Here is a 15,007-nt window from a genome sequence, read left to right as displayed (position 1 = left end):
AGGAAATAGGACAAATTATTAAAGGGTAAATGAGCCCCCCACATCCATTCGATATCTCTTAGTTAAAAAAAAAAACAATAAAATACTATTTATGCAGAAAGTTCTCTTTCTGACCTGTGTTTCTTTACAAGGTTTGAAGGAGAAGTTCTGCAGGACTTTGATGAGGGCAAGTTTCATGTTCATGATTGCAAATCTCATTCCAAGGCAGTTTCGGGGTCCAGTTCCAAAGGGAAGGTATGTATAAGGATTTATGCTGTCCTTGTTCTTCTTACTGAACCTGGTTCCACAATACAAGTTGGAAACAAGTTAGTGAAACATAAAAACCACAAGAGGTACATGTTAGGAGTTTTCAACCAGGAGTATATAGGAAACTTTGATGGACTGGTTACTGAAATCCTGCCATGTTTATTCTGTAGTGACAATTTTAGCTATAGATAATTGGATACCCCTTCCTTATGGGAGCATTCGGTACTGTTTAGGAGATGAGATGAATGCTATTGAAAACAAGATTTGTCTTGAACACTGGGATTACATTCAGGGTGGTGAGTTGTTCACACTCTGAAAGGTGAGCAGGAAATATGACTGATTGAAGGAAAGGTAGGATCCTGCCCCCACTGACTTATGTTAGTCACATATCCATGGACAAAAGAAGCAGGAAAAATGCCTCCCATGATTTGTATTGTTATTTTTCCCTTCACTTCCCCCTCTTCCCCAGCAGTACCCCTCTTCCAAATAATAGCATGTTAGATGATATGCATGGGCAAATGTTGCTACTCTACTATGCTCATACTCACGGTTAGGTATAACGAGTGTAATAACTGAAATTTTGCATATCTGTTCCATGAGGCTATAAATTCCTTGAAGGTTAGACTTATATTTTATTCAAAACTCATTCCTCAATATTTATATTTAGGAAAAATGTGGGTTTGGTGAAGGTAATAATGGCATTCTCAGTAGGTATTTTTTTTAAACTCCATATATTATGAGGAACATACTGGAGTGTGTTTATAGATGATGAGCCTTAATGTAATATGGGAATCAGACAAGGAATTGTGAAGGTTTGTGGATGGGGCAGCTGACATGGTTAGTGGTTGTTGGGCAGGTGATGGGCACATACGATGCATTAAAAGTGTTTCTTAGACGTGTGTTTCTAGAATATCCCTTTGTATGTGTCAAAAATTCTCCATAACAGCCATTTTTAATACGTGAATCTTGCACTGCCTGGCATAGTCCCTAATACATATAAGTAAGCACTTCCTCTCATGACTGAATGAATCAGAGAGAAGCAACAGGAGTGGTCTTCTGGTTTCTGTTTGAGAAGTGGCAGGAATGGGGACTGCTGAGTGATCAGGAATGGGAACCACCAGGGCTTCTCATCCACGAAACAGCTCAATTGGTCAATTCTGACTTCTTTTAGGAAGTATTACATGTAGATGTGATGGTAGCACTAGTGACACCATGCAACAGGACAACGGCTCTGCCATCAGGGAGCTTAGAGTCAGGAGCCAAAAGTCTAGATCCCTAAAAAGTTCACTCCAAATTTTGCTCACCAATTAAATAAACAGGAAAGTACCAACTTTTGCAGAATTTAAGTTGTGCCCAAAGCCAGACTCTGCTCTGAATTCCCAGAAGAGGAAGCTCAAGACCCCTTCAAGAAGGCTCCTCAGACAGCTAGAGAGCAGATTTTTCAGATGACTTTGCTTTGGACGAACCACAACAAACAAACATGGGAGCTGCACAGGATTGCAGCCACAGACAGCATAGGACCTGCTCATGAGGCTGCTTCTCCTGCTAGGGATGAAAACTCTCAGAGCCACAGACTGCTCTCCCATTTAGGCTAGCAGAATGGTGGCCAAGGTTTGCAAACATGGAATGTGCGGACATGGGAGGTGAATTCATAGTAAAGAGGACTAAAAAAATTAAAGGAAAAGAAAAAGACCTATTTCCTTCAGTAAGGTTGTAGTTAAGAAAATTACATGCATATGATCACAAACCAAATATAGATGTTGTTATAGTTTAATGTTACATTAAGTAAGTAATTCAAGAGACACCTGGATGGCTCAGCGGTTGGGCATCTGCCTTTGGCCCGAGGTGTGATCCTGAGATCGAGTTCCCCACCCAGCTCCCTTCATGGAGCCTGCTTCTCCCTCTGCCTGTGTCTCTGCCTCTCTCTTTGTGTCTCTCACGAATAGATAAATAAAATATTTTAAAAAGTAAGTCATTTGGGATCCCTGGGTGGTGCAGAAGTTTGGCGCCTGCCTTTGGCCCAGGGCACGATCCTGGAGACCCAGGATCGAATCTCACATCGGGCTCCCGGTGCATGGAGCCTGCTTCTCCCTCTGCCTGTGTCTCTGCCTCTCTTTCTCTCTCTCTGTGTGTGACTATCATAAATAAATAAAAATTTAAAAAAATAAAATAAAATAAAAAGTAAGTCATTCAAAAAATATAATGCCATCCTAATTTTTAATAATCAATATATGCATCTCTATGCATTTCTCTAAATGTCCACAAAGGACATATGTATCATTATTCATAATCTTGATGTATTGGGACTGACATTGACTTTAATATTCTCTTTTAGGGTGTACAGTTTATAAAATTTTGACAACAATCATAATTTCATAACAAGAAAAATACTTATAAGAAAAAAAGATGTACAAATAAGTCATTGTACAACCACATGATTGTCATCTATACTAAGAAAATTTCAAAATATCCTCCAATATGAGGGTGGGTTCCCCTTTCCAGGATTCCCTGTACCTTTCAGGTTGGAACTTCTCAGGCTCTGGCCAGATATCCGGGTCTTGGTGAAGAGTAAAGGTTGGCACCATCACCACTGTCCCTTTAGGAATGAACACACCACTGATTTCCACATCTTTCTTACAGACCCTTACAAGTCTACCAGTGATTGGGTATAATCTGAGACTTTCATTCAACACCATGTCAAGATACTCCATCTGTACAAGAGTATCATAAGTAGGTGCTGCCTGGAAGGAAAGAAAGAGATGTAGATAAATTGATTTTGGGGATCAATTTCAACTCCTTATCAGCACTACTGCTGACCTGTTAGAAAGAAACCTCTAAGAAACATTTGTTTTGATAAAGGGCATTTATAATCATTTGACTGTCTACCATGTCCTTTGATCTGCTCAGTGGCCCACTGACACGTGTGCAATAGTAACAATTAGGGGAGACACCTGGGACAATCCCATAAACAGGGCCTGAAATCCTTCCCACTATTAGGTAGTGGTGTTTCTTCCTCATATGAATAAAGTGACTAATATACCATGACCCTTATTCTAAGTGAAATATGCTGAAGTCACCTTCCTTTCAAAAGAGGGGCCTTACTTACATCTGTACCATGGAAGGAGAATGTACAACAGAAAATATCCTATATCCACATAAACTCTTTTAGTTGAAATATCCTGCTTCCTAGCCCTTCAATTATCTATACAATATTTTAAGATAAATGTTATCTTATACAAAAATAGAAATATTTCAGGGTGCCACAGTTTCCTTTCAACCCAAACAGGGCATAAAATGGTAGGGCTGGATGCTACCAATTGTGGGAACACAATTTCAGTTCTAATGGAACACTGTTAAGGGGATCAGAATTCTATTCTCAGCCCCACCCTCTGCGGTTGAAAAGTCTCCTAGTTGTTGCCTTAGGGTTTCACTGTTTGCCAAATAAGCTCCTCCAGCCTCAGAAGCTGGTTCCCTTCATAAGTAGGGAACTCCAGATTGGGCAGGGATCTGAAAACAGTGTATGCAATATGTCTCTATCACTTGGTGTTATAATGAAGAGCCAACATTGCAGAAGTTAGAGGTAGATCAGGATCCAGGCAACCTGTCTCCTACCTTAGCTTCTTCACCATTAGTTATATGATAGTTTAAGAATGTTATGTTGTCTCTCTGTATCCCAGTTTCCTGACTTGTTATATGAAGATAATTAGAACTGATACTTCAAAAAAAAAAACCTGATACTTCATAGGGTGTGTGTCAGAACACTCTGTTCACCCAATACCCATGTAGACCACCATATTTCCCAGCCCATGTGAACCTAGGGGAAATCACTTGCAAATAAGCTGTGAACTGAGGAGATTTATGTCAGTTCATGCCAAACACTTGAAAAGCAAGTGAGCAACACTCTAGCACTTGTTACCCAGTCAACATGAAGTCCCCAAGTTGCAGATAATGCAGATGTAAGAAAGCAGAACCTTGGGAGAGGAGACAAGATGGTGGAAGAGTGAGAGTCCTTGATTCATCTGGTCCCCCAAACTTACCCCGATAACTTTCAAAAAAACCTGAACACCTATGAATCCAACCTGAGATATAAAGAGAGAACAGCTGAAATGCTACAGAGAGAAAATTGATCACTTCTATCAAGCCACTCTGCACTGGACAAAATGACTAGAAGGAAGAATTCACCACAAAAGAAGGAACTGGAAGAAATGCTCTCTGCCATAGATCTAGTACATATGGATTTAAGTAACATGTCAGAGATATAATTCAGAAGTCCAATTACAAAATTCCTGGTGACTTTGGAAAAAATCACAAAGGACTCTAGAGATTCTATTACTGCAGAATTAAGATAGAATCAGGTCAAAAGTGTTCTATAGTTTTTAGGGTATAGATCCTTTACCTCTTTGGTTAGGTTTATTCCTAGGTATCTTATGCTTTTGGGTGCAATTGTAAATGGGATTGACTCCTTAATTTCTCTTTCTTCAGTCTCATTGTTAGTGTATAGGAATGCCATTGATTTCTGGGCATTGATTTTGTATCCTGCCAGGCTACCAAATTGCTGTATGAGTTCTAGCAATCTTGGGGTGGAGGCTTTTGGGTTTTCTATGTAGAGTATCATGTCATCGGCGAAGAGGGAGAATTTGACTTCTTCTTTGCCAATTTGAATGCCTTTAATGTCTTTTTGTTGTCTGATTGCTGAGGCTAGGACTTCCAATACTATGTTGAATAGCAGTGGTGAGAGTGGACATCCCTGTCTGGTTCCTGATCTTAGGGGAAAGGCTCCCAGTGCTTCCCCATTGAGAATGATATTTGCTGTGGGCTTTTCGTAGATGGCTTTTAAGATATCGAGGAAAGTTCCCTCTATCCCTATACTCTGAAGAGTTTTGATCAGGAATGGATGCTGTATTTTGTCAAATGCTTTCTCTGCATCTAATGAGAGGATCATATGGTTCTAAAATATTCCATGCTCATGGATTGGCAGAATTAATATTGTGAAAATGTCAATGCTACCCAGGGCAATTTACACGTTCAATGCAATCCCTATCAAAATACCATGGACTTTCTTCAGAGACTTAGAACAAATTATTTTAAGATTTGTGTGGAATCAGAAAAGACCCCGAATAGCCAGGGGAATTTTAAAAAAGAAAACCATAGCTGGGGGCATCACAATGCCAGATTTCAGGTTGTACTACAAAGCTGTGGTCATCAAGACAGTGTGGTACTGGCACAAAAACAGACACATAGACCAATGGAACAGAATAGAGAACCCAGAAATGGACCCTGAACTTCATGGTCAACTAATATTCGACAAAGGAGGAAAGATGATCCACTGGAAGAAAGACAGTCTCTTCAATAAATGGTGCTGGGACAATTGGACATCCACATGTAGAAGAATGAAACTAGACCACTCTCTTGCACCATACACAAAGATAAACTCAAAATGGATGAAAGATTTAAATGTGAGACAAGACTCCATCAAAATCCTAGAGGAGAACACAGGCAACACCCTTTTTGAACTTGGCCACAGTAACTTCTTGCAAGATACATCCACAAAAACAAAAGAAACAAAAGCAAAAATGAACTATTGGGACTTCATCAAGATAAGAAGCTTTTGCACAGCAAAGGATACAGTCAACAAAACTCAAAGACAACCTACAGAATGGGAGAAGATATTTGCAAATAACATATCAGATAAAGGGCTAGTTTCCAAAATCTATAAAGAACTTATTAAACTCAACACCAAAGAAACAAACAATCCAATCATGAAATGGGCAAAAGACATGAAGAGAAATCTCACAGAGGAAGACATAGACATGGCCAACATGCACATGAGAAAATGCTCTGCATCACTTGCCATCAGGGAAATACAAATCAAAACCACAATGAGATATCACCTCACACCAGTGAGAATGGGGAAAATTAATAAGGCAGGAAACAACAAATGTTGGAGAGGATGTGGAGAAAAGGGAAGCCTCTTACACTGTTGGTGGGAATGTGAACTGGTGCAGCCACTCTGGAAAACTGTGTGGAGGTTCCTCAAAGAATTAAAAATAGACCTGCCCTACGACCCAGCAATTGCACTGTTAGGGATTTACCCCGAAGATTCAGATGCAATGAAACGCCGGGGCACCTGCACCCTGATGTTTCTAGCAGCCATGTCCACAATAGCCAAACTGTGGAAGGAGCCTCGGTGCCCATCGAAAGATGAATGGATAAAGAAGATGTGGTTTATGTATACAATGGAATATTACTCAGCCATTAGAAACGACAAATACCCACCATTTGCTTCAACGTGGATGGAACTGGAGGGTATTATGCTGAGTGAAGTAAGTCAATCGGAGAAGGACAAACAGTGTATGTTCTCACTCATTTGGGGAATATGAATAATAGTGAAGGGGAATATAAGGGAAGGGAGAAGAAATGTGTGGGAGATATCAGAAAGGGACACAGAACATAAAGACTTCTAACTCTGGGAAATGAACTAGGGGTGGTGGAAGGGGAGGAGGGCGGGAGGTGGGGGTGAATGGGTGATGGGCACGGAGGGGGACACTTGACGGGATGAGCACTGGGTGTTATTCTGTATGTTGGTAAATTGAACACCAATAAAAATTAATTTATAAAAAAAAAAAGAATCAGGTCAAAATTAAAAATACTTTAACTGACATGCATTCTAAACAGGATGCTCTAATTGCTAGGATTAGTGAAAGTGAGTGACATAGAAGACAAGTAGATGGAAAGGAAGGAAGCTGAGGAAAAGAGACTGTGTAGTCTTGACTGTGTAGTCAAGAACTTATGAGTAAAGGCTTTGGGAAATAAATGATAGCTTGAGAAGGAAGAGTATTCATCTTATTGGAATTCCAGAAGAGGCTGAGAGAAAGAGGACCACAAAGTATATTTGAACATATCATAGCTGAGAGCTTCCCAAATTTGGGGAAGGAAACAGGCATTTAGATCCAAGAGATAGAGAAGACCCCCTAAGATCCACAAAAACTGCTCAACACCCTGACACAAAATAGTGAAACTTGAAAATTTTAAAGATAAAGAGATAAAAGAGATAAAAATCCTAAGTAGCAAGAGACAAGAGATTCTTAACTTATATGGGGAGAAATATCATATTAACAACACATCTATCCACAGAGACATGGCAGGCCAGAAAGGGCTGGCATGAAATATTCAGGGTACTAAATGAGAAAAACATGCAGCAAGGCTGTCATTCAGAATAGAAAGAGGGATAAAGAGCTTCCAGAATACTGAAAGAATATGTAACCACCAAACTGGCTCTGCAAGAAATATTAAGGGGCACCCTTTAAGAGAAGGAGGGAGCCCAAAGAAACAATCCACAAAACAGGGACTGTATAGGTATTACTATGACACTAAATTCATATCTTTCAATAGTTACCCTGAATGTGAATGGCTAAAAAATTCCATCAAAAGACACAGGGTATCAGACTGGATAAAAAAAGCAAGACCCATCTATATGCTGTCTACAAGAGACTCATTTTAGACCTAAGGACGCCTCCTGCCTGAAAATGAGGGGGCAGAGAACCATTTACCATTCAAATGGTCCTCAAAAGAAAGCTGGGGTCGCAATCCTCATATCAGATAAATTACAGTTTTTACCAGAGACTCTAATAAGAGATGAAGAGGGACACTATATCATACTTAAAGGGTCTATCCAATAAGAAGACCTAACAATTATGAATATTTATGCCTCTAATGTGAGCAACCAAGTATATCAATCAATTAATAATGAAAGTGAAGAGATACATAGATAATAATACAAAAAATAGTAAAGACTTCAACACAGCACTCTCAGCAAAAGATAGATCTTCTAAGAAGAACATCACCAAAGAAACAAGGGTCTTGAATGATACACTTGACCAAATGGATTTCACAGGTATATACAGAACATTCCATCCTAATGCAACTGAATACACATTCTTCTCGAGTGCATATGGAACTTTCTCCAAAATAGACCACATACTGGGTAACAAATCAGGTCTTAATCAATACCAAAAGACTGGGATTATTGCCTGCATATTTTCAGGTCAAAATGCTTTGAAACTAGAATTCAATCAGAAGAAGAAATTTGGAAGACACTCAAACACTTGGGGTTAAAGAGCATCCTACTAAAAGATGAATGGGTCAACCAGGAAATTAGAGAAGGATTAAAAGATACATGGATGAGTAATATTCTATGGTGTGGATATATATATATATATATATATATACACACACACACACATATATATGTATATATATACACCACATATATATACCACATATATATACATCATATATATATACATACATCATATATATATATATATATATATATATATATATATATATATATACCACATCATCTTTATCCATTCATCCATTTATTACTCAGCCATCAGAAGAGACAAATACCCACCATTTGCTTCGACATGGATGGAACTGGAGGGTATTATGCTGAGTGAAATAACTCAATCAGAGAAGGACAATCATCATATGGTTTCACTCCTACATGGAATATAAGAAATAGTTAGAGGGATTATAAGGGAAAGGAAGGAACTGAGTGGGAAAAATTAGAAAGGGAGACAAACGATGAGAGACTTCTAACTCTGGGAAACAAAAGGTAACAGATGGGGAGGTGGGTGGGGGATGGGGTGACTGCGTGATGGGCACTGAGGAGGGCACTTGATGGGATGAGCACTGAGTGTTACACTATATGTTGGCAAATTGAATTTAAATTTTATTTTATTTTAAAGATTTTATTTATTTATTCATCAGAGAGAGAGAGAGGCAGAGACACAGGCATAAGGAGAAACAGGCTCCATGCCAGGAGCCTGACGTGGGACTCGATCCCAGGTCTCCAGGATCACACCCTGGGCTGAAGGCAGCGCTAAACCACGGAGCCACCAGGGCTGTCCTGAATTTAAATTTTAAAAAGTAAAAAAATATATCATTGACTATAAAAAATTCATGTAAACTAATGAAAATGAAGATAAAACCATTCAAAATCTTTGGGATACAGCAAAAGCAGTCCTAAGAGGGAACAAACCTCCCTCAAAAAATTGGAAAAACTCAAATACACAGCTAACCATGCACCTAAGGGAATTGGAGAAAGAACAGTAAATAAAGCCTACACCATGCAGAAGAAGAGAGATTATAAAGGTTAAAGCAGAACTCAATGAAATAGAGATCAGAAGAACTGTAGAACAGATAAACAAAACCAGGAGTTGGTACTTTGAAATAATTAATTAGATAAACCCCTAGCCAGCCTCATTAAAAAGAAAAAAGACTCAAGTAAAATCCTGAATGAAAGAGGAGAGATCACAACCAATACCAAGGAAATACAAATGATTTTAAAAATGTATTATGAGCAGCTATATGCCAACAAATTGGGCAATTTAGAAGAAACGGATGCATTTCTGGAAACCTGCAAATTACTAAAACTGGAACAGGAAGAAATAGAAAACCGGAACAGGCTAATAACCAGCGAGGAAATTGAAGTAGTCATCAAAAATCTCCCAAGAAACAAAAGTCCAGGGGCATATGGCTTCCCAGGGCAATTCTACCAAACATTTAAAGAAATAATACCTATTCTACTACAGCTGTTTCAAAGGAGAGGAAGGGAGGGAATACTTCCAAACTCGTTCTATATGGCCAACATTACCTTGATCCCAAAACCAGACAATGACTCCACCGAAAAAGCAGAATTATAGACCAATATCCCTGATGAACAGGGATGCAAAAAACTCACCAAGATACTAGCCAATGGGACCCAACAGTACATTAAGAGGATTATTTACCATGACCAAGTGAGATTTATCTCCAGAATGCAAGGGTGGTTCAACACTTGTAAAACAATCAACGTGATAGATCACATCAACAAGAGAAAAAACAAGAACCATATGATCCTCTCAATAGATGCAGAGAAAGCATTTGACAAAATACAGCATCCTGATTAAAACTCTTCAAAGCGTAGGGATACAGGGAACATTCCTCAATATCATAAAAGCTATTTATGAAAAGCCCACAGTGAATATCATTCTCAATGGAGAAAAACTGAGAGCCTTTCCCCTAAGATCAGGAACACAACAGGGAAGTCCACTTTCATCACTGTTATTCAACACAGTACTAGAAGTCCTAGCCTCAGCAATCAGACAACAAAAAGAAATAAAAGGCATTCATATTGGTAAAGAAGAAGTCAAACTCTCCCTCTTCCCAGATGACATGGTACTGTATATAGAAGACCCAAAAGAGGGCAGTCAGGGTGGCTCAGTGGTTTAGTGCTGCCTTCGGCCCAGGGCCTGATCCCGGAGACCTGGGATCGAGTCCCACTTCGGGCTCCCTGCATGGAGCCTGCTTCTCCCTCTGCCTGTGTCTCTGTCTCTCTCTCTGTCTCTCATGAATGAATAAATAAAATGTTTTTTTAAAGAAAGAAAGCCCAAAAGACTCCACCCCAAGATTGCTAGAATTCACACAGCAGTTCAGCAATGTGGCAGGATATAAAATCAATGCACAGAAATCAGTTGCATTTTTATACACTAACAATGAGACTGAAGAAAGAGAAATTAAGGAATCAATTCAATTTACAATTGCAACCCAAAGCATAAGATACCTAGGAATAAACCTAACCAAAGAGGTAAAGTATCTTACCCTAAAAACTACAGAACACCTCTGAAAGAAGTTGAGGAAGATGTAAAGAGATGGAAAAAAATTCCATGCTCATGGATTGGAAAAATAAATACTGTGAAAAAGTCTATGCTACCCAGAGCAATTTACACGTTCAATGCAATCCCTTCAAAATATCATGGAATTTCTTCAGAGAGTTGGAACAAATAATCTTAAGATTTGTGTGGAACCAGAAAAGACCTCAAATAGGCATAAGAATGTTGAAAAAGAAAATCAAAGCTGGCAGCATGACAATGCTTGAGTTTGAGGTGTATTAAAAGCTGTGATCATCAAGACAGTGTGGTACTGGCACAAAAACAGATAAATAGTTCAATGGAACAGAATAGAGACTCGGAAATGGACCCTCAACTCTATGGTCAACTCATCTTCAACAAAGCAGAAAATAATATCCACTGGAAAAAGGACAGACAGTCTCTTCAATAAATGGTGTTGGGAAAATTGGAAAGCCACATGCAGAAGAATGAAAGTAGACCATTCTCTTACACCATACACAAAGATAAACTCAAAATGGTGGAAAGATCTAAATGTGCAACAGGAATCCATCAAAATCCTAGGGGAGAACATGAGCAACACCCTTTTTGACTTGGCCACAGTAACTTCTTGCAAGATACATCTATGAAGGCAAAGGAAACAGAAGCAAAAATGAACTATTGGGACTTCATCAAGATAAAAAGCTTCTGCACAGCAAAAGAAATGGTCAACAAAACTAAAAGACAACCTACAGAATGGGAGAAGATATTTGCAAATGGCAAATCAGATAAAGGGCTAGTATCCAAGATCTATAAAGAACTTATTAAACTCAACACCAAAGAAACAATCCAATCATGAAATGGGCAAAAGACATGAACAGAAAATTCACCAAAGAAGACATAGACATGGCCAACAAGCACATGAGAAAATGCTCTGCATCACTTGCCGTCAGGGAAATACAAATCAAAACCACAATGAGATACCACCTCACACCAGTGAGAATGGTAAAAAAAATAACAAGACAGGAAAGAACAAATGTTGGAGAGGATGTGGGGAAGTGGGAACCCTCTTGCACTGTTGGTGGGAATGCAAAGTGGTACAGCCACTCTGGAAAACAGTGTTGAGGGTCTCCTCGAAGAGTTAAAATAGAGCTACCCTACGACTTGGCAATTGCACTACTGGGGATTTATCCCAAAGATACAGATGTAGTGAAATGCCGGGATACCTGCACCCCAATGCTCACAGCAGCAAGGTCCACAATAGCCAAACTGTGGGAGGAGCCTGGATGTACTTTGACATATGAATGGATAAAGAAGATGTGGTATATATGTTACAGTGGAATACTATTCAGCCATTAGAAAGGACGAATACCTACCATTTGCTTTGACATGGATGGAACTGGAGGTTATTATGCTGAGTGAAGTAAATCACTCAGAGAAGGAAAATCATCATATGGTTTCACTCATACAGGGAATATAAGAAATAGTGAAAGGGACTATGAGGGAAATGAGGGGAAAAGATTTGGAAGAATTAGAGAGGGAGACAAAACATGAGAGACTCCTAACTCTGGGAAACAAACAAGGGATAGTGGAAAGGGAGGCAGGCGGGGGGATGGGGTAACTGGGTGATGTGTTGAAGAGGGCACTTGATGGGATGAACACTGGGTGTTAGGCTATATATTAGCAAATTGAACTTCAAATAAAAAAACAAACCTTTGCTATTTTGCTATGAAACCCCCCACTAGAATGAGGGCTAATCTGTTACTGAGGCATAACCAAGCCTATTCTGACTCCCTCTTCAGGTATGACCCACTCACCTTATTGGGGAAAGTCGCATCAATCTCCTTCTGCAGTTTCTGCTGGACATCAGGGTGAGTGGCCAATTCATACATAAGGAGGCAGAGAGAAGTACTAGTGGTTTCATAGCCAGCAACAACAAAGATAATAGATTGAGCCACAAGCTCCAGATCAGACAGAGCTAAAAGGAGAGAAAAGGCATTTTAGCTAGAGCAGGTGAATGTAAAACATGGCAGCTTCAATGGTGACAAATGCATTTGAAACTCCCAAATCAAAAAAAAAAAAAAAAAAAAAAGAAACTCCCAAATCCCTGGTGAGAAATGTAAAAGCAATTCAGAATCAAACTGGGAGTTTTACTCTGATGTTTATCTTACAGAGCCGGAAAGAGGCACAAGTTGTCTTGATGTGATTATTCCTATAGTCTCTACTCTTCTTGGACACCTGTAACTGCTTATGCCACAAACATACACACCACCAACAAGGGAGGTAATCTCAAGGGATGGTATTTTTAAAAAGATTTTATTTATTTATTTATTTATTTATTTATTTATTTATTTATTTATTTATTTATGAGAGAGAGAGAGAGAGAGAGAGAGAGAGAGAGAGAGAGAGAGAGGCAGAGACACAGGCAGGCTCCATGCAGGGAGCCTGACATGGAACTCAATCCCAGGACTCCAGGATCTCGCCCTGGACTGAAGGTGGCGCTAAACCGCTGAGCCACCCGGGCTGCCCCAAGGGACGGTTTTCTGTCTAATATACACAGAGTTATCAGTAAGTCCTTCGGAGAATCATAAAAGTACTTCTGCCCTAAGTAACATGGGCTAGCACCCTCCCCGAGGAAAAATATAAATTCATCCAACTTAAATATTTTAATACATTTATTTTTATTGGTGTTCAATATGCCAACATATAGAATAACACCCTGTGCTCATCCCATCAAGTGCCCCCCTCAGTGCCCATCACCCAGTCACCTCCACCCCCCGCCCAACTCCCCTTCCACCACCCCTAGTTCATTTCCCAGAGTTAGGAGTCTTTATGTTCTGTCTCCCTTTCTGATATTTCCCACATTTTTTCTCCTTTCCCCTTTATTCCCTTTCACTGGAACTGGAAGGTATTATGCTGAGTGAAATAAGTCAATCGGAGAAGGACAAACATTATATGGTCTCATTCATTTGGGGAATATAAAAAATAGTGAAAGAGAATGAAGGGGAAGGGAGAAATAGTGAGTGGGAAATATCAGCTTAAATTTTTTAAAGAGGTTCTAATGATAAGGCTTAACTGTCAGAAAATTGAATTATCTTTTATGTAAACATATTCGTGGGAACTTAACTGGACAATGTTGGGCTACAGATAAAGTCTTGCTACTCAAAGTGTAGTCCATGGACCAGCAGCATCTGCAGCACCTGGGATCTTATTAGAAATGCAGAATCTCAAACCTCACCCTAGAACTATGAAATCAAAATCTGAGCTTTCAGGAGATGTGGTGACTTGTGTGCACAACCTAGCTTGAGAAGCATGGATTATACCTTTGAGAGGTTTCGGTTAAGTGAAGACCTGGGGTATATTCTTTACATGGATGATCTCAGATACATATAAAACCGTGACAGAGACAAAATGCTAGAAGAGTGGTGAATGACGTTAGTCTAATCAACTGCATTGAAACAGCAAAAGAAACAATGATCAATAAAAAGACATTGACCAGCATGAATTATACACAAACAGAATCCACTGAGTGGAATTAACAATGTTTATTTAATCATGGCTTGAATGTCACCTTCCTCAGCAAATGGATGCACCCTGAATATATATTGGCCTCCTTTTTGATTTTCTTGTAGTAGAAACTAAGCACAGTCATGCTCTAATCTAGTTGACTGAAATTAACATGGTACTTGCCACAGACATAAAATTCAAAACTAAAAATAATACAAAGTGAGTGTAAGAAAGGTCTACAGAACTCTGATTTTCTAGTCATACTTTCTGTGAATCTGGTGTGGATAAATTCAACTATCAAATTCTTTCCCCCAATTGCTATGAAGCCCATGATAAAATAAAATTTCACAACTCTGCTGTCCAGTATGGTAGTCACTCACCAGATGTGCCTATTTATATTTAAATGTCACTTAAATTTAAACCAATATAAGATTTAGTTCTTCAGTGACACTAGCCACATGTCAAGTGTTCAATTAACCATATGTGTGTAGTGGTTCTGTATTGAACTGGACATATAGAGAATATTTTCTTCAACCTAGAAAATAGAAGAGCTAGCTAGCTAGAAAGAAAGAAAGAAAGAAAGAAAGAAAGAAAGAAAGAAA

The 15,007-nt window shown here is 39.1% G+C and overlaps 1 protein-coding gene across 3 annotated transcripts in view; it reads right to left on the bottom strand.

Moving 5' to 3' along the window:
• Positions 1-15,007, bottom strand: part of LOC129519426 (cytochrome P450 3A12-like) — a 53,268-nt gene that overhangs the window by 3,303 nt on the left and 34,958 nt on the right. For 2 of the 3 annotated variants that reach the window (XM_055339920.1, XM_055339921.1), the window contains exons 10-12: positions 12,716-12,876; positions 2,761-2,987; positions 115-277 (exon numbers count right to left, since the gene is read on the bottom strand). In XM_055339920.1, coding sequence (XP_055195895.1) covers positions 115-277; positions 2,761-2,987; positions 12,716-12,876 — 551 coding nt within the window. Of the gene's footprint in view, positions 1-114; positions 278-2,760; positions 2,988-12,715; positions 12,877-15,007 lie in introns of those variants that run through there. The other variant, XM_055339922.1, reaches the window with a different exon arrangement.

Source organism: Nyctereutes procyonoides, unplaced genomic scaffold, assembly GCF_905146905.1.
Source record: "Nyctereutes procyonoides isolate TBG_1078 unplaced genomic scaffold, NYPRO_anot_genome, whole genome shotgun sequence".
Taxonomy (NCBI): domain Eukaryota; kingdom Metazoa; phylum Chordata; class Mammalia; order Carnivora; family Canidae; genus Nyctereutes; species Nyctereutes procyonoides.
This window is presented reverse-complemented; position numbering and strand designations above follow the sequence as displayed.